Raw genomic sequence first — 26,254 nt, 5'->3', positions numbered from 1 at the left:
CAAATTAAAGTTTAACTATGGTGACTGAAAGCTTCTAGATAGTACATTTTTGAATCAAATCTGAATGTGGAAATGAACAGATTATTGGCCCTGAAGGACAGAACCAAGCAGCAGAGTTGGAATGGTTAGAATTTATTTTCATTTTCTGTTCCATTTTAAGTAATTTTGCAATCACTGACTTACTAACTTTTATTTTCAGCAATAGTAAATAGATGGAGGCCAGTACTCTCTCAGGACTGCTTCGAAATGTGCTTTTGGGGGGAATCTGGGGAAATAGAACATTGTATTTGGATGTTTTAATTCAATAATCCCACTGTCTTTGTCATAAAAAAGGTTTTTTGGCATTTGTTTTACAGTCTGCATAGTCCAGATAACAAAAGTGATAATCAAAATACCACTACAATTATAATATTTTGTTGTGGAGTAGTCACATTTAGTCGATTTATAGTTGCATTTATAGGATTGCAGATTTATAGTATGAGAGGATTAAGTGTACCTTATTGACTTATCAATAAAATTATGTATTGCCATAGTTTTACTTTTGTTGAATTTGCTTTTGTTTCAGCTGCATTCTCTTTTCTTTCTATTCCAGGTGAATTCGGAGAAGTGTACAAAGGAAGACTGAAGCCTGTGGGGAAAAAGGAGATCCCCGTGGCCATTAAAACCTTAAAAGTGGGATACTCGGAGAGGCAGAGGCGGGACTTCCTGGCTGAGGCGTCAATCATGGGCCAGTTCGACCAACCCAACATCATCCGGCTGGAGGGCGTGGTCACCAAGAGCAGGCCGACCATGATCATCACAGAGTTCATGGAGAATGGAGCGCTGGACTTTTTTCTCCGGGTAAAGATTGTTTTTTGTGTTTACAAAGCGCTCACTAACCAGAACACCTCTGTCTCCTTATGTTGTCATGATACTACAATTTCAAACTCAATTTTGAAAAGGCTTGATACCACAATGATACCAAAAACACACTTTTTTTTGAGGACAATAGATGTAATCGTAGTTCATTTGATATTACAATGCAGTCTTAGTATTATGAAGCAAAGTCTGTATTAATATTGTGTTTGATACAAGACACTATTCAATTTAATTCTGCTTTCAACCTAGAGTGTCGGCCAGGACTTTGAAGCCAGGATGACGGACACAGTAAGGAACCAGCAGACATAGAGTAGACTGGATTTCTTGGAATTGGAAGTGTGTGAGATTTTCTGAAACAAATTAAACCGACATAGTATTAACATATGCGACAAAAGCAATGCTATAAGAGCCTTGGCAGTTAGCTCTTATATAATGTTACTTATTGCAGGCTATGCTCTAACAATAAATGTAAGTTAACAGGTAACATTAACAGAAAACATATAAATAAAACTTACATGGTAGTTGACGCACACAGGGAGGATCATGAACACACTAGATATGCTACAAGTCGATCAACAACTCTTAAGGGTGCATTCACGATACACTTTTGGATTTGTTTGCCTGGCAGGCTCATATTATTTGGGTAATTGTGAACGTGCAATCGAACTCTGGTCCGACTGGAGGTCTCGTTTCACTTAAATCGACTCTTTGCGCAATTTGTCTGAATTGTGAGCACAAACGAACCAAGAGCGGAACAAAACCAGGAAGTGAGCAACACTGAGACGCACGAGTGTGAGATCGATAACGGGACAAATGACAAGCAGAAAGATGTGAAAGTAACAGGTCAATGTCTGGTTAAATTGTAATTACTGATGATCACGTTAAAATATATCACCATTTCCTGGGATTATACATACAAAAATCAAATTTTAAGACAAATAGAACCAAAATTAAAATAACGCTTTAGCTAGCTTTAAAATGTGAATAGGTGCCAATATTGAGACAGTAATAAGCTCTGAAATCATCACATTTACCCGCACAGATTGTGTTTATAAAACAGCTGAGATTTCTATCACATTTTCTTTGGCAAATTTCCTAGGCATTTTGAGCAAGCCCCGAGCATTCAACCCACCTAGTATTCACCTGTCACTCACCTGTCACTCACCTGTCCTCCTGACGTGAAAACACATGTCCACGCTCCGACGCCTCGGCTGCAGCTCACGCTGGGCTGCACATGTGGGGCAGGTTGTGAGGTAAATCTGCACAAGCCAAAGAATGAATCCCAGCACAGCTAAAGTCCCGTTCCGAGTTTGTTTATGTGACGCGGATCAGGCAGAGCTCCGGATTCTCCCTCACTTTCCCAGTCGTTCCTTTGGCTGATATTGTACACAGCGTCTCTACAGAGGCGGAGTAAAGGTGTCTTTCTGCACATTTAGTTCAATAATATTGACCTTATTCCGCCCGCCCACTTTTCCCTCTTTTCACACTGCCGGTGTGATCTCACTTCCGGTCCAGCGGAAACTCCATTGGTTTAAATGGAGAACGAGAGGAAAGTCTTGCGGCTAAATATGCAATAAAGTAGATTGATTTGTGTAAAATATCCAATGTTCATGTGACCAACAAGTCAAGAATGCACCGATTCCCTGGGTGCATTGTTGTCTGTGTAGAGATCAGCAGCCCTATGTTAACTAATACAACCAGAAGAAGGATTAGTTGAAATGGCGGTGCCAGACGGGCTTCTGGAATAAGGTGAATACAGTCAATGGGTTTGTTTGATAAAAGTGTATCGTGAACGCAAATCGGACAAGCTCAGAAAAAGATACTATGTTGCAAATTGTTTCCCCAATCAAACGGAGTCCGCATCAATTTGTATTGTGAAAGTGACCTAAGAGTCCTCTAACTAACGAGTCTGAGTAGCTAAGTGGTTGCTGTGGCAACTAGAACTCATAGGTAAGCTGTGTTCTAACAGTACACAAAGGAAACTTTAACTTTTTACATAAACCTTTTGTACACTTACACTAGTTTGTCTTTAAGTTAAGCCTAAACCAGTCGGTTTACTCAGTAAGTACTTTTAATATTTCCAATATATCAAATTAGTATCTAGTTTTGACACTAGTAATACCTTTTTTGACATTCATAGTTTAGGGGGCAATACTTGCCTTCAAGAACTGAGAGGCAGAAATCCACTATATTTCTGACTCACAAAACTTGATAATACTTTTGCATGGAACATTCTTCATAACCTGTTTTACCAATGTCAGTTTTAGCCCTTTTGATCTGTGGGTCTGTATGTACATGAACAGGAGCCTCTGCATCAATTAATCAACCAAAATGGGGCAAAAGGTTTCAACATTGTTAGATTCTAACTCAGAAACTACCACTTAAAAATAGCATCTTCATAATTCCAATCAAATTAAACTGATTACACTGCCCAGTCGCTCCCAAAACAGCAGCTCAGTCCACACACTGTATACTGCTGTGGTCCATAAAGATCCTTATAATGACGACTAAACCAATTAAGGACTACAGCCCTAGTAAATAGTTGTTTATCTCTATGCCATTGTGCGAGTATCCTTGTCTGTGCAGTCATCATTACCATGCATTCGTTTGTCTGTATAGTTTATCACCAGAAGCAGTGCAGAAGGGAAGCACTTTTTGCAGAAGTTAGCATTGTGGCGGCGTCCTTGCCTTGCCTTCCCTTCCCTCCTCTGCCGGCCCCGCTGCTTCCCGTCTATCACTCTGGCTGTCTCTTTGATCCTGCCCTCTTTTTCTGGGCGCCTCTAAAAACAGGCAGAGAAACCGTTTGATGTTGGGTTCTCACAGCGAGACCCCTTTTGACTCCAAAATCATCCGCTGCTGACTCATACTCGCACGCAAACACAACACCGCGATCGATCGAGGCGGCGCGGCCGGCCTGGCGTGACCAAACACCCAGCGGATCAATGCACAACCATTTTGTGGCCACCTGGAGGAGAAGGTTTAGCCTGCAGAGGATTAGGACACGCAGGCATCAAAGGGACGGCCGACGGAGACACACTTTGCCAACCGTGTCAGCGGGAAAGGCAGTGGTTTGGAAGAGAGAGTCTGAAGGTGAAAAAGTCGAAGTTGGAAGTTAGAAGTTGTTTTGCAATCAATTATTCAGAAGGCAACCACGTGTCAAAGTATAAACAGAGATTCAGGAGTTTCTGACTTGGCGTTATGTCATTCTTTCCAAGTATCTTCATTTAACCAAAGGGTTTCTGGTTCAAGCCTTGCTCGACCAAATCACTTTGTCCACAAACCCACTGCGAATGAAGTGATAACCAATAGATTTTTAAAAAGTAATTTACTTATCTATGGCTGCAGTGGGCTTTAAATGAACCGCCGAATTAGTCATTTGCATTGAGTTATTATGAGTCACCGATCCAGCGATCTCACACATTTTTGTAATTTTGAAATAAAAATAGACCAAAAATATTAGTGTACAAGATAAATGTGTGTGGCCAATAACAGCAGCTCGAGGGCACAATATTACTTCATACTTATCTTGTGCCTATTTAAAGCACAACTATATAACTATATATATAACTATATATAATCCATGGGGTATAACTAACTATACCCCATGGATTATATTATAAAAGCAGCACAGTGCGCTGTCGGTATCTAAGTGTGAAACTTTTTATTGATCAAAAGTCCAGAATAAAGAGCCCGACGCGGACCTAAAACATGTTTTGTAATGGGTGTTGGCTGTGTAGTACCTAAAAAACATTATTCAAGTAAAAGTATTAAAGTAAAGTAGAAGTACCCAGTTAAAATGTACTATGTATGAATAAAAAAGTATTTTACAAACATTTTGATAACTGTTAAAATGTTAAATATAGTAAATCAAAATGAGCGACTAAATCTTATTTTCTTCAGTAGATAAATATATTTTAATGTCTTCTTTTCTTAAAGCTACTACTTGAACTATAGACCTTTTGGCAAAATGTCACTGAATATCCTAAAAAATTAACCCCTCAAGGAAGTATTTTTTACTTTTCAGTCCAGTCCAAAAAGCAGATACCTTCTGTCCGATGTTGTAAAGACACCTAATGTAGTTTAGATAGTGAAATACTTTGTACTACTATGTCAATCTGAGAAGGCTGTTGTAAAGCTGCGCATATACTCGAAAATACATGCATAAGAATACGAACATTGTTCCAAAGGGTTTGTGGTATATAAATAAATACTTACTTCTTTAAAGGTTTAAAGTACCGCAGCTTTAATGCACTTATTTGTTTCTTGTCCATGAATATAACACAAGGCCAAACAGTAGATTTGAATCATCGCTTTCAATAATGCAAATAGTCTCACGCTGTAACATAAAAACAATCTGCAGTCAGTGTTGTGCAAAATATTGGAATTACTTTGTGTGTTCTGCCTCAGTGTCTCTACATAACCAAGGTGAAAACGTCTGATATGTGAATGTAATAATAATCCCTTCACGGTTTGTGCCTCTGCAGCAAAATGATGGACAGTTCCCGGTGATCCAGCTGGTTGGGATGCTGAGGGGCATCGCGTCTGGAATGAGGTACGTGCACCATCTTATAATCCTCTTTCCATCAAAGGGAGAGCGCTTTACGTCTAATCAATGTATTGTAACAAATGTGAGAGGCATAAAGTTGGATGTGTGAATATTATGAAATGTGTGGAAATAACAGTATAAAATGTAAAGTTAACTAAGTTAATTACTTGTGAATTGTAAGCATACAGTATATATTTTTTTCAAAAGAGAGAAGGACATGCATAGATTGTCAGAGTTGGGATTCAAACTCACAACACTTCTGCACATGAAGCCTGGCATATGTGTGCTGTGTCTTAACCACTCCACCACCGGGCAGCACATCATCATCATCATCATTTGTTACATGGTGGCACCGATAGATTTCCCTTCAATCTATTTTAGCAGGGATAGCAGAATGTTTTAAGAAAAAGAAAAATAAGCTGGTGGAAGAGTTTTGTGCCTTTGTCGATGCAAAAAATGTCTTTGATTTTCTGGAATTGAACACAAGTTAAGATCACTGGGCTTGTTCATTCAAATCGGTTTCTGCGCTAGCCTTTTCAGATTGATGTGTTGAACATCAACAATTCTACACATATAAATCTGGCATGAGCCAGGTTAGCACAGGTTAGCACTGTTGTACAGACAAGAAACTGCCTGAACATGCAGAAAAGCAATGGTAATACAATATATGGGAAGAATTATGCTGAAGTTGGAGTTGTCACGAACCAATTATTGGCCAAAGAGGATTCTTTTGAATAGGACATTAATAATTATTAGAGAGATAGTTTAAGAGGTGAGGGTTTTATTTTCCCATCAAAACGCCACAGCTTAAAGTACATTTTATAATTATTATTAATTTGTTTTTGAATATGTTTCTGGTCTGTGGGCTTAATTTGACAGGACAGCATAGGGCAAAAGGGGCCACTCGACCACCGGGTAACATCCTTTTAAAATAAAGCTTTATGTCAAACATCAACAGAAAGATGGGGCAGAACTCTTTAGCAAACAGCTCCTCACTTTCCTACAACACACCGGTCGTTGTTATCTGTTTTTATTGCAGGTACCAGGCCAAGATAACACACGTTCATGCAGTGTAACTCAGGCATTTAATCCTTTTCTGTTTTACCAAGGCACGCACGAGCGATAACACACAAAATCCTATTGGATTTTTTTTCACACCTGAGTCGGCCCAGAGCAGCTGATAACACTCTTCCATTGTAAACCTTGTTGTTGCAGGTACCTGGCCGAGATGAGTTACGTGCACCGCGACCTGGCTGCCCGAAACATCCTGGTCAACAGTAACCTGGTGTGCAAGGTGTCGGATTTCGGCCTTTCGCGTTATCTGGAGGAAGACACCTCGGACCCCACGTACACAAGCTCGCTGGTCAGTGCACAAACAGATTTCAAGTGGCTATAGCGGCGGCCGCCTAATGATGATAGGTTGAATATTGGTTGCCATGGTGATTTTAATAATGGGAAAGGGCGGATAGTGTCATAAATATTCATTATAGAAGAACACAACTGTTACTTTCAACAAAGGGCTTGTTGGACAGTTGAGGACACAAAAGATAGACTTCAAATGAAACGGTGCGGCTCAGTCTGGAGCTCTAAATGAGGCGCGGGGCTGTGAAGTATGATGAAACGTCTGTTCATTCATCTCCTTTTGTCCCACTGTTAAGGATTCATACAGTATGAAGTATCGTCGTTACACATTAGGAACAGAACACACGGAAATCATTAACTCTATTTTGATTTTGATTTATTTTTTTATATCGTATTAAATGATATAATTTGAGCATCATTACTATTTGCTTTAACGTTTCAATTATCTCCATTGCGTGTTTTTAAGACTGGGGTAAGTTCATTGTAGCAACACTATAAGCAGTAGCAGCAGCAGCAGCAGCAGCAGCAGCAGCAGCAGCAGCAGGATTTTTAGTGATCAATGATAACTTTTACACACTATTTAATGAACAGTACATAATAGGGATGTGTTTGCGTTTGGTATGAACAGAAGAATGGTTAACGCTGCTACATTTTACCTCTCTTCCAAAACTTGGTTCACAATTAAAACAAAAAACATTTAATTGTGAACTAAACTGACTGAAATATCATCGCGAGGAATTGTGCCTCATCCCATCCCTAGTATACTGTATATTTACTTGACTACTTTTAATTCGTTTGAAACTCATTAATGAAAAAAATTCAGAAGATAATGTTTGTGATTCTCTTTTTAATTCTGCTTGCATAGCTTCATTCTTGAGTAATAACCTGCCACTAAGCACTGCATGTCCTGTGATAAAAAGACCAAACATTATCGCGTCCTTGACTGAGTAGTCTTTCAATTGTGCCTTCTATTTAAATTGCCACTTTGTCTTTATTATTCAATAGGAGGACAGCTGTGCTACCTTATGTTATCCATTTCCTTTAACTATAAAACACCTGCTTCACATTCCCATCCTCAAACTTTAATCCCCCGTCATGCGCTAGTATCAGTGTTTGATGCAATATCCCTCCATGCCATCAACGCCATAAACTATCTCGTCTTTTATGACTCTGTACGGAAGATATAGATTCCGACCTGGCTTTGACCTGTGATGGTTGGAGGCGGTGGAAGGAGCAGGTGTGTGTCTAATCTGTTTTCGTTTACGGTCATGCTCGCAGGGCGGTAAAATCCCGGTCAGATGGACGGCTCCGGAGGCCATCGCGTACAGGAAGTTCACCTCAGCCTCCGACGTGTGGAGCTACGGCATCGTCACGTGGGAGGTCATGTCGTACGGAGAGAGGCCGTACTGGGACATGAGCAACCAGGATGTAAGTTTCAATGTGTCACTCAAACTGGTTTCAGCGGTGGCGGACAAGGTCTCCATTGGTTCTTGTCAACGGGGCAGGACAATCTGTGTAATTGTGATGTGTGATGTTTGAAAATCAACGGTCAATACACTTTTTTAGACATGTTCAGTTGAAATGTGAGCTGCTTTTGTAAGAATAGCATGCATTTTAGATCATATGTACAGGGCTAGTGTGATTTATACATAAGATCCAGTGAAGATGTATTTACTGTATCTGCATGGGTCATAATATTACAGAAATAACTGCATCTTTTGTAATTTACTAATTGCAGCCATTCAAACCATGATTTGGGTTTGATTACTTTTAATCTTGCGACAACAGTTCCTGCAGTGAAAATGTACTATGTGGACTCAATGTGATGACTTTGTAGTCTAGTGGCCGTAGCTGAGTTTGAGAAAAATGTGATTCCTGCTGCCGCTGATCCTACCCATAATACAAGTTAGTTTGTTGTTTATAGGCAATTTGTGCATCTTGTTTATTTAGTAAGAACACAACTTTCAATTTGTTTGCCTCATTCAACATTTTTGCATAATGTTGTGTATGATCCTAATAGGCTTTTGGTAATAAGGGTCTGTTAAGGGCTAGTACCTCATGGCATTTTACAAATACAAATAGGAGTTTAATGTAGGGAAGTAGTAGTAGATGTTGAATTAGCAGCAGAATAAGGTTATGTACGGTATATTTAGACATTAATAAGGGCCATATAAATACTACGTAATTAACATTGAATTAACCATGTATATGTGTGCAAATAACTGCTAGTTTGATTACCATAGTAACAATACCGCATTTTCCGGACTATAAGTCGCACCGGCGTATAAGTCGCACCAGCCAATAAATACATAAGTTGCTCCGGAGTAGAAGTATAAATATAAGTAGTATATATTTATAAGTAGCACCCCGGCCAAAACTATGAAAAAAGGTGCGACTTATAGTCCGGAAAATACAGTATATCCTTACATTTCAGTATATTTTTGAAATCATAATCGTCTAAACCCATGTTGGAAATATGGAAAGTTTTGTTTGCAAAGTTATGACAACTAATTGTAAGATGTTCCTTAAAGGGAAAAATGGAAAAGTCAGATGGTCCCAAATGCCTGCTTCAGAGATGGAGCGTTTTCCTCTTGTATTCTGACAACAGTCAAATGGTGTGTGCGTTTACCCCGCCCCGGGCCCCGGAGGCTGTCTCTGATGTCAGCGTGTGCGTTGTGGCGCTGGGGTTGTTTGCTTCCCTTCCTGGCTGCCGCAGTGGGGGGTCCCGCATGTCGTGGAACACGCGTAAAACGAGGACATAAATTTAGTGTTGCAGAAATGTTTGTTCACAAATCAGCCCAAGAGGAAGCGCGCACTTTTCCGCCCCGCTTTTCTTTAGGGAATGTTGACAACAGAATTCCAATTACTTCCTGGGGTCAAAAGGTCACAGGGGATCTCAAAATGCTATCTTCTACACAAATCAGTGCCAGTATGCTATGTGGCCTTTAGCAGTAAATTAACATGATACTTTAGTTGTTTAGAAATGTGCTTATAATTGTATTAGTGCAATGTAACTCTATATTTCTTGATGTTTTATTTACCGTATTTGTTTAATTTTTAACTAAAGCAGCAACCATTTTATAGTAAGCTCAGTAACTTTATGTTACTGGCAGATGTGCAAAACATTCTTGGAGGTGCAGTAAGAAAAAGTAAACAGTACCAGATAAGCTGCTGGGTCATTACAATTATGCCACTGCAGTGTCAGAATATGTTTACAGAATCCTCCGCCATGTGGCCACACGATCCCGAGCTCTATTAGTGCAGATTTGTCTCTACTTGCATTTGTTGTAAGAATAATAATAATAATACATTCATACTGCACAATACAAGCTTGATAAGTTTCAGAATTCAAATGACTTTTATTCCTTCCCAAGAGGAAAATATTTGTGTCACAGTCATGAACATGCAGCTAACCAGCAGTAGAAAATCATAGTACAAATAAAACAATAAACCTGTATTTTGATCCACTAAACACCTGTAAAAACACAATACATTTTAACTAACTTAAGCAGAAAATATATACTATTCTTCCACAACATCTTTTCATATGTCCATGTTTCTACCAGAGGATTTTACAGCCCAGAGTTCAGTAGTTTGATGGCGACAGCAGGAATGACTTCCTGTGTCTCTCGGTGGAGCAGCGTGACAGTGACAGTCTGCTGAACGAGCTCTTGCAGCTGAGCATTGAGGAGCGAGAGGGAGGGAAAGTCCAGAATATTCCTTATTTTAGATAACATTCTCCTCTCCGACACAGTCCAGTCAGTCCAGCTCTTCCTCCACAACATGTCTGACCTTCTAGATGATCTCATGAATGTATTAGTGTCCCTCACCCACAGACTTTTCAAGTATTAAACGTAATTCTCTCTTCACACTCGGTGGTGAGACGCTACATGCTTTTCTGTAGAGTAGACTGGCAGAAAGACCTATCTGCCAAGGTCAAGTTTATTTATATAGCACATTTACAATATCCAGGGTGCCCAAAGTGCTGTACATTAAAAAAAAATATATATATTATTACAAAAAGAGAAAACTACGATGTAAAAACAGTACACAAAATAACAGCATCAAGAGGTAAACGATAACTTGTATTAAAAGCCAGTGCAAATATGTGGGTTTTTAGACCGGACTTAAATCAACTTTGCCTTCAGCCGCTCTGTCCACCATCAATCAACTCACTCACACGTTCATCCATTCATAGGTGAAGTGTCTTGCTCAAAGGCCCAATCAAACGACTAGTTGAAACTGAGATTGGATCGCTGACCGCTTAGCCAATGGTTGCCCCATATTTGACCTGTGTCTGGTACTTTGATGAATATACTTTGTTTTCCCCTGTGAAGAGAAGAAGCCCCTACATGAAAAGGGAGGTCCTTCAATGGGATTTTGGACAATTTCTTATTGTATGTTTTATTCTCAGAACAAATGTGATGCTCAGATTACAGCTGGCTCTGGCACTAAAACCACTTCAAAGCACCCGCCTTTTAATCCCCCTTTCTGCCTTCTCAAACTATATCCATCAGCCTTGACACAGAGGAATCAGGGAGTTTTTACAAGCATAAGCTCAAACTTAAAGATGAATTTGATCCACCAAAACCTTTCAGGCTGCTACAGTTGGATTTGATGTTTAAATCCACTACTTATCCTTTCCATTCTATCAGTGTCTTTTACATTTGCAACTAAAACTATGTGATATTTGAGTTGATTTATAATGATTAGCAAAAAAAAGTTATCTATATAATTAGGCCCGAGCGCCACAAGCTGGCGAGAGGCCTATTAATCTCGTAAGGCCGTGCGAAGCACGGCTGCGAAAGTGCGCACGTAGTGCGCACGAAATCGAGCGCGAAGCGCTCGCCCACTTCCAAACACTCACTAACGCACTCCTCCACTCATGCACGCCCCGTGCATACTAATTAGTTGTAGGAAAATGGAACATTACCGTTGTAAACGGGCGAAGCCCGTGCAAAAGTTCGCACTAAACGAGCACTTTACATTGGGATGACGACCGCGAAGCGGTCGTCATCCCCATATAAAGCACTCATTTGCGCTAAGTAGCTCACGAATACGTTCCCCATCTCTTGCATGTTCCGTGCATATAAGCATGTAATGCAAAAATTGAACATTATTACTGTATAGAGGGCCAAAAACACAAAGTGGGCGGAGCCCACTCAAAATTATCGAAAGTACCCGTCAGTGACCAGGGACCCACACCATGAGGTAGGAAAGCGCGAGCGCTTTCCGAAAATGTATAGTTTATGATATTTGAAAAATGGGAAACATTGTTTTCGCATCGGAATATTATTCTTTCTTTCTTTCTTTCTTCTTCTTCTTCTTCTTCTTCTTCTCGGGACCAACCCCCCTATTTTTCACCCAGTGAACATTGACGAAAAGTCACAAAAATTTGCACACCTCTAAAAATCGTGCCTCTCTACATTCTGGCTATTTCCCTTTTCTAAAATAAAAAAATTGGCGCGTCAGCGCCACCAAATGTACCAAAAATGCATTGAGAGATGGGAAATGACCCAAAAAAAATCTGATCGTAGAATCATGAAATTTGGCGCAGAGGTAGATGGTGACAAGAGAAGTAAAAAATATTATTACGGCAACGCCGTCCCCCGAACCAAATGTCGGCCATATTGCTTCAAAAATGGCTAATCATGACTTCGGAGTCTTTCCAAACGTCGTACTTTTACGAACTCCTCCCAGGGCGTTGGCCCTAAAAAGCTGAAATTTGGTGAAAATGCTACTGAGGAGTGGGACATCAAAAGTTATCCAAATTACATTGATACCTCTCACGGTCTCTGTGCGGCGAAGCCGCAAACTGTAACTAAAATTTCAGAAATCTCCCATATTTAAAATTTCTGCCGTTTGCGCAGATAAAGTCCGAATTGCGTCAAATTAGAATCAGTTGTTAAACTCTTTGCCCTAAACCTACTTGAAGTGAAATAAATTCATTTGGCGCCACAGCGCCCCCTACAGATTTTATATGGAGGTTAAATGTTTAGTTTTGCGAAATTATATGAAATTTGACACACAACTCAATTTTAGCATCCCCATCAAAAAAGTCAATGAGACCCATGTCATAATTGTTATGGCGTTGCCGTAACGATGACCGAAACCTCCCATGTTATTCCAATGGGGCCAGAACATGTTTACACTTTAGACTTTCACAAACTCCTCCCAGGGCGTCAGCCCTATTAACCTGAAATTTGGTGAGACTCATCTTCAGGACCATCAAAAGTTATCCACATTTTCATTCAAGAATTCAAAATAAAATTGCTTTTTGATGGTAAAACAAAGGGGAGAACATGTGACAGCGTCACAGATTCAGCAGTAGGCGTGATAAAAGGACAATTGGGGCGCGTTAGCGCCCCCTCCTCTTGCGGCGTGGCGGCGGTGTGGCGGCGGCGTGGCGAGGGCCGATCATTGCCGCTTGCGGCTATATTTTGTATTGTTATCATAAATGTTTCTGTTATATCTATATTCTGCGTGTGATTATAGTGACACTAAAGTTGGGGTAGTTAATATGAATTGATGTGCAGTCTCATTAAAACAAATGCCAATACTTAAATGAACAGTCCATAGCATTACAGTTTGTAACAGTGACCTAGTATCATAGTGTTAGAAAATAGACTTTTTAGTTTTGATAATACTTCAGTGTTTTATGAAGAACAAGAACCTATTCTTTAGCAAGGACCACGCAACTACGACAAAATTCATGTATTGATACAAACCTCAGTTGACATTTTAACTCCATCCATCCATCCATTTTCTACCGCTTGGTCCCTTTCGGGGTCGCGGGTGACTGGAGCCTATCCCAGTGACTTCGGGCCTTAGGCGGGGTACACCCTGGACAGTGGCCAACTTGTCGCAGGGCCAGCACAGAGACATAGACATTACAGACAATTTTTTTTAACTCCATTTATATAGAATTTAAGGCAAGACATGTATCGAAAAATGTATTACAATAGTTGTTTTGTAGCTATGCAAAAAATTTGAATATCATATACATTGTTTATAATTAAAATAATTAAAATTACCTCAAAAGTAATGTTTCAAACAAGGGTATAAAGTGATATTTCTGAATTGTCTGGTTCATTTTCTGGTTCATTAATGTTTTGTACGATACTTGAACCTCAATCAGAACATTTAGAGGCACGTTTGAGCACATTCCTGATGCATTGTTGAAACAGCATCTTAATATCATTATCGGCCACGCTTATATAGATACACTGTACTTTTTACTTCTGAAACTAATCATACTGTCTCTTCCTGTCACTGTTCACTATGGTGTAACAACAAGGGTGTTTGTTTGGGAGATATTCCGGGCATGACCCTCCTGGAAGGGTGCCCAGGGCTCACTCAGCACCCACAGCTGAGATACTGTGTATTTCTTGCTGAGTCTATAAAACGCCTTGTAAAGGAGCTGCTGCAGAGATGAGAGTATAGACAACTTTTCAACTTCTGACTGCTCTCCCCAATCCCAAAAAAAAAACAAATATATACAGATGGATGCAGCAACTTGTACATGGCTTTCATACTCTATGCACAACATGTAGAACTTTTCAACAGCTTGTTGTTTTGCTGCTGTTGTGGCTTGAATTGCAGTTCAGATTGAGCTTACATGAACAGTCAGATATTCTAAAGTCCTGATTAAGTTGTAAATTAGTCCCATTTATCAACTCAACTACTGGACTGACTTTTAAAAGGCACTGTACTCAATTTATAACCAAGTGTGAAGATTATGTTTCTGAATTAACTGTTGAACATATCAAACCATGACAGAGAAACATCTGTCTGGAAATGTTTCAGGTCATTTTTTTCCACTTTTCCAACAAGGTAGTCATTTGGGCATTGTTTTTAGAAGGGGAGCTCAGCATGCAAGCTACTTTCAGATCTACCTATAGATTGATTGTATGTGTATGTATATATATATATTTACCGTATATGTTTATATATAAACAGCTATAGAAACACAATATAGGCCTAATCACATTCTATTGTCTATAGACTTGTAATATAAAGCAGGAGAGAGAAAATCTGTTAATTGACTTGACATATCAATACAGATTACTATTTTGACTAATATTATAACTAGACTAAATAATAGAAGGTTGAGCTTATAATCACCTCACTTGAAGCTCTTTTTGACTATAATTTTAGTTATTATAATAAGACAAGCTCCATGGTAACGCTGAGAGGCTTGAGACGTAGAGAAAGTGAACTTTCCTTTTGGTTCACGTCAGCAACAAACTGCTCTGTGAAGGACAGAAACATCGTGAACAGGTAAGATTACGCTCTAGCTCTACCTGTCTCCTCCTCCTGCTCATCGGCCTGACTCTCTCCTCTCTCGACTCCCTCATGTGAGCGTTCTACGGCTCCGCTGTTGTCTTGTGTTGTCGGCTCGCGCTGAGAAGCTGCGGGGGGGCTCCTGCCCAAACTCACTTAGAAAGTGGACAAAATAACAACTGTAGGTTCCTCGCGCTGATGGACCTCCATGTGTGGACTGGTCGCTCAGCGTGTATCTACTGTCACTTAGCATCAGACAATAAACTTTCCTTTGATGTCAACTGCCACTCCTTCTGAGATCGACTGGTAGATTGCGATCGACGCAATGAGCACCCCTGGTTTATAGAAATCATGACGTTTCGACTTCCATCTGAAAGTCATTTTCAATCTGGCTTGAGCTCAAATTCATCCTGCACCAAAAGGGAGGAGTTATAAATCAAACATGTTTGTTTTTGCCAGGGTCTTATGAGGCTATTGTAGACTGAAGGATAACTGTATATCAGACCACCAAAACCCTGCAAAAAAATGTATACGCAATATCATGTACCATTTTTACTTTTAAAATAATGCAGGCTGGAGTAAAAATAATTTTCCTAGAAGTAAAAATGGAAGGTACACGCCCTTTACTAATTAGTTTGATATGATCCAGGCTTTGTTTACTTCCAATGTTGACATAAACTGATCCATCCATTATTCCCACCACAATTCTTCAATTTCTCAACATTATGTATTGACCAAAGCTAAACTTTCTCACACTCTTCCTTCTCTCTCTCAGACAGTCCTCCCTTTAGCCCCTGCTTTAGTTTTCCGAGCACCTGGAGCAGCCTATGCAACAGTAATGACAGAGAGCCAGTCTAATGACGCTGGCAGTTTTTTAATGGCACCGCGTGTGTATAATAATGATGGGGGAAAAGTGCGTGTTTCTCCTGCCAAGGCTAACGAGGGTCTGCAGGGGCATTAACTATGTACGAACACCCACGAGTTTAAACTACAGCCACACACAAACAGACATGCAAAGTGTGGAAAAAAAGGGGCGATGAAGTGAAAAAAAATGGCCGCCTTCACAACCCTGCAAATTTCAAAGAGCATGTAACGGGGAAATTGTCTATGGAGACGCCACAGGTGCAGGCTTCACCATGAATTAAACATGGGGGAAAAAGAACCTGTGATGTTTTGCTGCTCGTGCTGCTGTTTTGATTGACAGGAATGCTTTGAGAGAATTTATGCCGCGCCAAAGCTGTAGCAATGTGCCAGGGTCAACTAGAGTTCAGCAAATCCCCAGCACTGCCTTTAATACTGTATATTTACGACCACCAATTTGTAACATCATACTGTAAAGTGGTGTTTTAAAAGCAATGTTGCGCAGGTACTACAAATGTATGGACGATAGCTTTTACAGGCAGGGGAAGCTCGGCAAAAAAGTGAAATAACTAGGTCAACAGGCGGCGACAAGACATCGAAAAGGCAGCCGGCCAAATGTCGGAAGAGCCAAGACAAGTCAGAGATAACAAAACAGCACAGGAAGTGGGTGGAGTGGCCTTTCCACCGCAGACTTGCTTCTGCTGTTTCATTTTTTGATTTATTTTTTATTGTCTGCTTTAAAAGGGAAAGTAAAAACTACCAAAGCTACGATGTTACTAAATGTCTCTCAGCCCACGCCTGTGCCTCTTCTGCTTTTTGACCTGCATGGAGACTAGGACGAGTGTAGTCTGACTGATTCTCTGGAAAAGAAAAAAAAAAATGGTAAAAAAGAGCACATTCTGTGTTGTTGTTGTAAACGTAGCGGTTGTGACAGAGTGCCAGGTGGTAGGAGAAGGGGGCGGGGGAGAGAGCGAGGGGGACAGGAGCAGGTGTGCAGGTCAGGATGGAGAACATTAGAGACACTCGTGGGACAACACCTGAGAGAGGACACTGGATAAGGACAGGAAGAGACTAAATACTTCTGGGACAAGGAAATGGGGTTAAGCTTCACCAGCGCGATGCAAATGGGGCTTTGTCTGTCGGTTCCTTTGTTGATATCAATGAGACAGTTAATAACAATGACATAGTTTATATATATATATATATATATATATATATATATATATATATATATATATATATATATATTTTAGGCTATTGTTAAGAGCCTTTATCCCCGAATAAGATCCCAGGTTTGGACACTATAGATTTTTAAAAATTTTAGTTAACCTGAGCTAACCTTAGAGTGATCCGGCTGAATTAATTAGATGTAAACAATATGAATAATCCATGAATGTTTCTATCATGTTAAATAATACAATATTGTCTGATTTGACCTGCAACAAATGCGTCGATCGTTTATGGGGTGGTTAACAATCCAGATCCACTTTGTTATGCTGATTACCACTGTAATAATACTGTAATAATATGTCACAGCTTATCTTGTATGTAAAGTATGATTCTCGTGATCGTTAGTCTAAGCTAGTCAAGTTGAAGTCATAGGCGAGAGGAGACCCTGTTACCAGTTGTCTGAAACGCACCAGGCAGATTTTGTCCTATTTAGAAACCATACACATTTAAAATAAACCATTTTCTGAAGCCATGGGTTATCTATCTATATCAAGATTGTATAGTTGTCCCCAAAGAAGGAGCAGACTAATGCATATAAGAGCAAGTGACCATTACTGTGCTTTATTTAAGAGATTCTGATTCATACCGATTTGAATGTTGCGGTTATGAATAAACTGACCTTTCTCTGCACTTACGAGGCTAAAAAGACATTCACGGTGGGTCTTAGGTCCAACGTGTCTGCATTGTACCGCTCCACGGCTGCAATATGCCACTTGTGCAGGTTGTGGCTCTCCATCGGATAGCGTGTGAGAATCTTGCAGACAGTTTTGATTGAACCTGATACACCTGCACAGACCTAATGAAATCTAAAGCCCCGGTGAGTGGATCGGTGTAAGACTAGCGGGCTCAGACGCAGCAAGAGTCGAAACACAGAAGAGTCTCACTGCTGGATACTGCATTCTGCGTCCAGCCCCCCCTTCACGTGGAAACTCAATCCCGTTAACTAATGCCACTTTCTCTTTCTATGGTTTTAAATTAGAGCTGAACGAGGCAAGTTTCACTGTAAAATAAAACACCTGTCTTGTGCCTGATTCAAAGGCAGTTTTACAGTGGAGAGTGCGTTTGAGCTGAGAAACTCTTTGAAGGGAAACTTTCTCCTAAACTTGGAGCCAAACAGATGGACTCCGCATCGGATTTGTCTCATCTTTCATCTATTTTGGGCGGCACAGACCAACAAGACAGAATGGGACTTTATTTCTGTCGTTGTTATACTAATATATAATTTAGTTTCCTGCTCTGGTGTAACTTGCTTATAGTATTGTTTTCAGTATTTGTGTGTAGCAGAGGTGTTTATCACTTGAGACACAAGTTTGTAATCACTTTACACTATATTAAGCTCTGTTATTCCTTCCATGAGGATAATATGAATCTCAGTGTTATTTTGGAGTATAATGACTATAGCGCTTTGAAAATTATTTTGAATATTATAATTATTTTGAGCTTCAGGTCATCTTTACTTCAAGACCATTATATGCAGAGAATATAATGGATCAGTTTACAATACTGAGTCAGTTTATTCTGTTTAAATACTGTAATTGACTGTTTGAAAGTGGATTCAAGGAAGTTTACTTCATGGATGGTTAGATTTGGCAATTAGTCGCACTGATGTTTTGTGGTTGGGCTTACTACTTTTGAATGTTAAATAAAATGTCAGCTCATAATAGATGGAAAATTATAGATTAGATTGTATATTGTACATTTAAATTGCATTTTTTCGCCTCAATACATTTAGTCAGTCCTGACAAGGGAAAAAAGGGGTCAAAATATGTTTTTTAGCAGTTTCCAGCAAAAGAAAAAAACATTCAAATAAAAAGCAGACAACCACATACACTACTCACACACTGTACTCTTCACAGTAAAGGACTGTGTTTAGCCTCAGCCATAAAGACTCTATGCCTTTTTAAATGTAAATAGTTGTCTCAGGAGCACTTGCTATAATAATATGCTATATAAAAATGGTGGTTGAACCAAAAAGAGCATTACATGGATTCAGTTGCCTTTCTGATTTTAATTCAACTCTTGTACTTGTTTTATTTGTGTAAATTATTGATCAATCTGAATCACAAGTTCATCACAATATTTTCCAGTTCTTTGCTTGTTTTTGCGAAGACCAGTGTTTTCATTTGTTTTGCCTGTTCTGCTCCCTCGCTGTGTCCCAGGTGATAAATGCCATAGAGCAGGACTTCCGGCTGCCCGCACCCATGGACTGCCCCGTGGTGCTGCACCAGCTGATGCTCGACTGCTGGCAGAAGGACAGGAACGCACGGCCAAAGTTCACCGATATTGTCAGCATGTTGGACAAGATGATCCGCAACCCCGCCTCGCTCAAAACAGGCATCAACAATATCCCTCCAGGGTTAGAAATATGAATAACTGCTATGTAAAAGCCATGCAGATATCACGATATTTACTGTATGTATGTATGTATTGTTCAACGAATGGAACAGTCATTTTATGGGGTCAATTATTAAATACTTGAGCACTACTACCGACTTCAACTCCATATCTGTATTCATTATTACTTGAGTTGCAGTCTTACATTATGCAGTATTCATTTACAAAATAATTTAAAGTGTAATATACGCAAAAATAGAGTTACTCTCATCCCTCTCACCTTTACTTTAGTAATTGGTACCACTTTATCACAACTACAGATTAATCAGTCTTTATAACCATGAACAAAGACTTGAAAACTGTTATTTATTTTTAATTCTAAAAAAAATTGTAGAATTTGTCTTTTTAAATCCCTTTATTTTCAAAAATAAATAAAAAACTTTATTAATAAAGATTGTGGTTTAGTAACTACTTAATTAAGAGTTTAGGGTTAAAAGTGAGGTTTATGGCAGTAATTACATAGTTACTAAGTTTAAATCATTAAACAATGTGTTCACTAGTAATAAAGTATTTGTTCATGCTTTATCAAGACTCATATAAAAGTGTAGTTATTATAAAGTGTTATCGAGTCATTTGGGGATTTCACCTTTTTACTTCCATACATATTTAACAATGAATCCCTCTCTTTGCACCCTTGTCCGTCCACAGTCCTTGCATCCATCCCTTACTGGACCGCGGAGGACCCGACCTGAGTCGGGTCAGCTCCGTGGAGGACTGGCTCGCCGCGCTGAAGATGACCCAGTATCGCGACTCCTTCCTGGGCTCGGGCTTCACCTCCCTGCCGCTTGTTACTCAGATCACGGCAGAGTAAGTCTCCATCGCTTTAGTGCGTCTGCCTCCTCCTGCCTGTGTCGCTGCGATTACCTGCCAACTTGGCGTCTTGTTAGTTTGGCAGAGTGGAGCGGACAGCTGCTATCTGACTGCTGCGCCGTTTGTGCGCGGTGTCTGTGCTCCCGAGTCCCCCACAATGAGAACTTCCAGATTTTTTCAGCTCCCAACGTAAATTAGGCACTGAAAATGGAAATTTGAAAATGCTGGCAGAGTATTTTATGCAAGTTTGACCATGATTTACTTCAGGCTAAAGTAAAAAACAATGCATACTGTGGTTGTTTTGGGGTTTTGTTGGACCACTTCCAAATGACGTTTTTCCCCTCCAAGATTTGCATTGTGGATTGTGAATACATTTTTGGTTTTGTTTTTAGTCTTCTTTGTATACTGACTCTTATCAATGTGAGGATGAACTGACAAAAGTGTGGCTATAAATCTTATGGCCTTTACGACAACTAGTGCGGAACAATTTTGTAGAAATATCGAACAGCATTTTTCGCTGATAAAAATTCCAATTTGCACTTTTTATTTTGATTGTATAACTCTGTTCAAAGTTCACATTTTAAACACGTCCTGAAGCATCAACCGAAGATGAAAGTTTCAACAGTCTAAAGAATAAAGTCTAAAGAATAAAAGTACAAAGTCTAAGACGTACAACTACAGTAGGTGGCGGTAATGTAACACTTTAACCGCCATAAAACACCAAAGAAGAAAATCTGAATAGCTAAACTAATACAAGAATCACATCTAAACTGCAGAGTTGGCAAGTATTTCCCCCCTTTATTTTAGCTAAATAATGGCAGTTCTTGGATAACTATTGCAACTATTGAACCTTTGATTCGATTGTGATATATCTTACCGTCAACTCAACAACCATTAATCATTCACTGTCCAGAGCTGATCCTGACCCAACCATCACAGTTATCAACATACTAGGACACGCAGACAGACGAAATGTGTGCCCATGTGTTAAATAGTCTTTTCTATCCTATTACCTTGCCTGGGTTTTCTAGGGCACTTTACATGAAGTCCACCTCCCACATTTAGCTTCAGCGGGTCCACCTGAGAGCCATTACTAATCCCGTCGCCGTGTGGTCAGCTCTTCCCTCCTCATTTCCATAGGTCAGATAAAGAGTATATGTTGGCCCAATGGGATTCATTAAAAGCGCTTTAACTTGAGCCGCGGTGAAAAGAGCAGAGAGTCTCACGCTTGCCTCGACTAACTTTCTATGAGGGAACTTTCCTGCGTAATGTCAGGTGCAGGCTTGAAGCGCGCTGTGAACTCGGCTCGGAACAGTGCGAACGGAAAGGCATCGGCACTCGACAGTTCTTCAATTGTGTTATGTTGCCGTGTTGAAAATAATTTGGTTGTCATAAACGCATTAGGAACAGTGGATACATTTTTCTTATTAAGCTTTCGAAACATTCAGTCCGGTCGTAAATAGCGTTATGATTCAGAACTATATGATGAAACGCAGTACGATTATGGAATTGATGATTGAGTTACTCTTTGCAAACAACTGCCATTAAAAAAATAGCAACGTGGTTATTATGGCATTTCCAGGGTCAGACTTAAGTACATTTCTGTCACAGTGTGTTGGAGGCAAAAGTCCTGGTCTAGTCCTGGTTTAGTCCTGGTCTAGTCCTGGTTTAGTCCTGGTCTAGTGCAGGTCTAGTCCTGGTCTTGTCCTGGTTTAGTCCTGGTCTAGTCCTGGTTTAGTCCTGGTTAAGTCCTGGTCTAGTCCTGGTCTAGTCCTGGTTTAGTCCTGGTCTAGTCCTGGTCTAGTCGTTGTTTAGTCCTGTTCTTGTCCTGGTTTAGTCCTGGTCTAGTCCTGGTTAAGTCCTGGTCTAGTCCTGGTCTAGTCCTGGTTTAGTCCTGGTCTAGTCCTGGTCTAGTCGTTGTTTAGTCCTGTTCTTGTCCTGGTTTAGTCCTGGTTAAGTCCTGGTCTAGTCCTGGTCTAGTCCTGGTTTAGTCCTGGTCTAGTCCTGGTCTAGTCGTTGTTTAGTCCTGTTCTTGTCCTGGTTTAGTCCTGGTCTAGTCCTGGTTTAGTCCTGGTCTAGTCCAGGTCTAGTCCTGGTCTAGTCCTGGTCTAGTCCTGGTCTAGTCCTGGTTTAGTCCTGGTTTAGTCCTGGTCTAGTCCTGGTCTAGTCCTGGTCTAGTCCTGGTCTAGTCCTGGTCTAGTCCTGGTCTAGTCGTTGTTTAGTCCTGTTCTTGTCCTGGTTTAGTCCTGGTCTAGTCCTGGTTTAGTCCTGGTCTAGTCCAGGTCTAGTCCTGGTCTAGTCCTGGTCTAGTCCTGGTCTAGTCCTGGTTTAGTCCTGGTCTAGTCCTGGTCTAGTCCTGGTCTAGTCCTGGTCTAGTCCTGGTCTAGTCCTGGTCTTGTCCTGGTTTAGTCCTGGTCTAGTCCTGGTCTAGTCGTTGTTTAGTCCTGTTCTTGTCCTGGTTTAGTCCTGGTCTAGTCCTGGTTTAGTCCTGGTCTAGTCCAGGTCTAGTCCTGGTCTAGTCCTGGTCTAGTCCTGGTCTAGTCCTGGTCTAGTCCTGGTTTAGTCCTGGTTTAGTCCTGGTTTAGTCCTGGTTTAGTCCTGGTCTAGTCCTGGTCTAGTCCTGGTCTAGTCCTGGTTTATTCCTGGTCTAGTCCTGATCTAGTCCTGATCTAGTCCTGGTTTAGTTCTGGTTTAGTCCCGGTCTAGTCCTGGTATAGTCCCGGTCTTGTCCTGGTTTAGTCCTGGTTTAGTCCTGGTTTAGTCCTGGTCTAGTCCTGGTCTAGTCCTGGTCTAGTCCTGGTCTAGTCCTGGTTTAGTCCTGGTCTTGTCCTGGTTTAGTTCTGGTCTAGTCCTGGTTTAGTCCTGGTTTAGTCCTGGTTTAGTTCTGGTTTAGTCCTGGTCTTGTCCTGGTCTAGTCCTGGTTTAGTCCTGGTTTAGTCCTGGTCTTGTCCTGGTCTAGTCCTGGTTTAGTCCTGGTTTAGTCCTGGTTTAGTCCTGGTCTTGTCCTGGTTTAGTTCTGGTCTAGTCCTTGTCTAGTCCTGGTTTAGTTCTGGTTTAGTCCTGGTCTTGTCCTGGTTTAGTTCTGGTCTAGTCCTGGTTTAGTCCTGGTCTTGTCCTGGTTTAGTCCTGGTCTTGTCCTGGTTTAGTTCTGGTCTAGTCCTGGTTTAGTCCTGGTCTAGTCCTGGTCTAGTCCTGGTTTAGTCCTGGTCTTGTCCTAGTTTAGTCCTAGTTTAGTCCTGGTCTTGTCCTGGTTTAGTCCTGGTTTAGTCCTGGTCTAGTCCTGGTTTAGTCCTGGTCTTGTCCTGGTTTAGTTCTGGTCTAGTCCTGGTTTAGTCCTGGTCTAGTCCTGGTCTAGTCCTGGTCTAGTTCTGGTCTAGTCCTGGTTTAGTCCTGGTCTAGTCCTGGTTTAGTCCTGGTCTTGTCCTGGTTTAGTCCTGGTCTTGTCCTGGTTTAGTCCTGGTCTTGTCCTGGTTTAGTTCTGGTCTAGTCCTGGTCTAGTCCTGGTTTAGTCCTGGTCTAGTCCTGGTTTAGTCCTGGTCTTGTCCTGGTTTAGTCCTGGTCTTGTCCTGGTTTAGTCCTGGTCTTGTCCTGGTTTAGTTCTGGTCTAGTCCTGGTCTAGTCCTGGTTTAGTCCTGGTCTAGTCCTGGTTTAGTCCCAGTTCAGTGCCTGGTTTAATGTGGGGTGTGTGGACGCATTCTCAGTTGACATCTTCAGTGTTTCATAGCGTAAAAGTGGCTCAGTGGTTTCATAAACATGTTTAATGTTAAATGTGTGCGTCAGTATTTTCAAATAGATCCCATGATGTCTTATATTAGTGGGAGTTTGGAGCTAACTCTGACCAGAAGGCGGCACTCAAAATATTGATGCAGTAATATATATATCGCAACGGACTTTGATATTGGGATGTGTCATGATACTGTAAAATCATGTTAATTTATTATGAATTGCTACTTTACTCACTTGAATACCTGATGACCACTGAATTAAGGCTGAATCATCTGTTGAGCTGAAAAATAGAGTAAAGTAATTGTGTTCTGAATTCAAAGCCTTATGGACATGAAATTCCAATGCATTTTGTTATTCAATATATAGAAAATAACATAAACCTTTTCATTTCATATTAGCCTTACAGAGCAGACTATAGAATATATTTTAAGTGTATTTTGTCAGTGTCAAACCATTATTCCCAAGTTAAATCTTTAAGAAAGTATTAGATTAACCCTATTCACTGCCAAAATATCACAAAAACCTTCCCTAATTTGAGTAATATGTGCAATTGCAAATGGATTTTTATTAAGAGAAAGGGCAACAATTCAATATTTTATTATACAACAAAGTGTTTTTTCTAATACTGACATCGTTGTCTCTTTAGGGATCTGCAGAGGATCGGCGTGTTGCTCGCCGGACACCAGAAGAAAATCCTGACCAGTGTCCAGTCCATGAGTTCGCACCAGGACGACCAATCGCCAACTGAGTCCGTCTGAACACCAAAAGGAGACGGAACTATGACCTCCTTTACCTTCAAGTCCACAACAATTTTAAGAGTCTTAAACACAATCACTGTGGCCATTTCTTGTACGGTCACTTCACCACTGCATCTTATAACCGTCATTGTCCATTTCGGCTTTTTAAACGACTTCGAAATCAAGCTCGCTGCTCAAAAACGTCAAGAAAATGTGTTTTTTGCTTGATTATAGGGGGAAGCTTGAATCTAACACCTGTTTCAAACACTTTTATCGATTAACTCCACTGTGCAGTTTACAAGACTCAAACAAAAATCAGCTTTTTTAAAAAATCACTGTATAAAGACACAACTTGCTCTGTGGATCCATGCAGGTCTGATCGTAAGCACATCTTGTTGAGACTGTTTCTTTGTGTTGGGGAAAATTGCTACGGCTGAACTCTGAAAGAGGCCCAACAATTGGCTGGCACTTTCTTCACATTGAAGAGCCTGTACATACATTATGGGATGTTTCCTTCTCGAGCGTTTGTCGCCGGAGTGTTTGCGACCTCCATGTGATTATCTTCATCTCGTCGCTGGAACAAACATTGAAGTGCCGTGGAGTAAAGAGCAAGACGGCTTTAACATATTTTTTCCTTTTTCTTTCAGAGTTCAAAACACTTCACAGGAAGTGGATCATGCTCGGTGTGTTTTGAAGGTGCACTTGAAAACTTTTCTGGTGGAGTGTATGTCACCTGCTTTGCGTGGAATGTTCTAGTGTTTTAAAGGAGCTGTACCTGATTTTTACTGACTTAAAACAGGAAAAGTAAAGTAGTATTGCTCACTAATGCAGTCTCAGCATCCTAAATATTCACAGCGATGAGTTCAAAAGCGTTTTTCACAAGTCCTCACATTAAAGCTACTAGGCGTTAGCTATCGACGCACCTCCTGCTTTGAAGAGAATAAAACACAATCATAAGATGCAGAGAAAGTACTGTGCTCTCATTTTTACTCGAATAGATGCTCGTACAATATATCTGCATTGGGGCCAAACAGATTTTGCTTTATAACATGCAAAAAAAATCAGGTACAGGCCCTTTAATTGATAAAGATATCTTGAAAAACATGCATTCTCCAAAATCTTACCTGTTGTCGCCTGCTTGTTTCCATGGAGATTGATATGTTTGACGCCATTCTGTGGAACATTCCCGACAAACCAATAAAATGGAGACAAGCAGTTGGCAGACTCTTCACCAGAAAAGTTAGTGCAACTTACAGTTCAACAATGTCTCAAAATAACTTACAAACAACTACCAACAATAACCACACAACAATACAGTGTATGAAATGATGTTATTTTTAAATATAATCTTTAGAATCAGAATTCAATATTTATAGCACATCACAAAGCATGGACACAAATATTATTAAATACGTATTTTAGAACGGCAGTATCTTAATCAGATCAT

The 26,254-nt window shown here is 40.4% G+C and overlaps 1 protein-coding gene across 2 annotated transcripts in view; it reads left to right on the top strand.

The window, feature by feature from the left end:
• The window catches only part of LOC140353860 (ephrin type-B receptor 1-like), a 179,986-nt gene extending 155,000 nt beyond the window's left edge, over positions 1–24,986 (top strand). For both annotated transcript variants that reach the window (XM_072438619.1, XM_072438617.1), the window contains exons 14-20: positions 593–840; positions 5,343–5,410; positions 6,620–6,767; positions 8,045–8,194; positions 19,300–19,496; positions 20,183–20,341; positions 24,717–24,986. In XM_072438619.1, coding sequence (XP_072294720.1) covers positions 593–840; positions 5,343–5,410; positions 6,620–6,767; positions 8,045–8,194; positions 19,300–19,496; positions 20,183–20,341; positions 24,717–24,828 — 1,082 coding nt within the window. In that variant the 3' untranslated portion in view covers positions 24,829–24,986. The remainder of the gene's footprint in view (positions 1–592; positions 841–5,342; positions 5,411–6,619; positions 6,768–8,044; positions 8,195–19,299; positions 19,497–20,182; positions 20,342–24,716) is intronic.
• Positions 24,987–26,254: the final 1,268 nt, after the last annotated feature.

The sequence above is a fragment of the Eucyclogobius newberryi genome, unplaced genomic scaffold (genome assembly GCF_026437365.1).
Source record: "Eucyclogobius newberryi isolate DKJ021-1_F unplaced genomic scaffold, fEucNew1.0.hap1 SCAF_9, whole genome shotgun sequence".
NCBI lineage: Eukaryota > Metazoa > Chordata > Actinopteri > Gobiiformes > Gobiidae > Eucyclogobius > Eucyclogobius newberryi.
The sequence above is the reverse complement of the archived record's forward strand: the minus strand, read 5'-3'. Positions and strand labels throughout refer to the sequence as shown.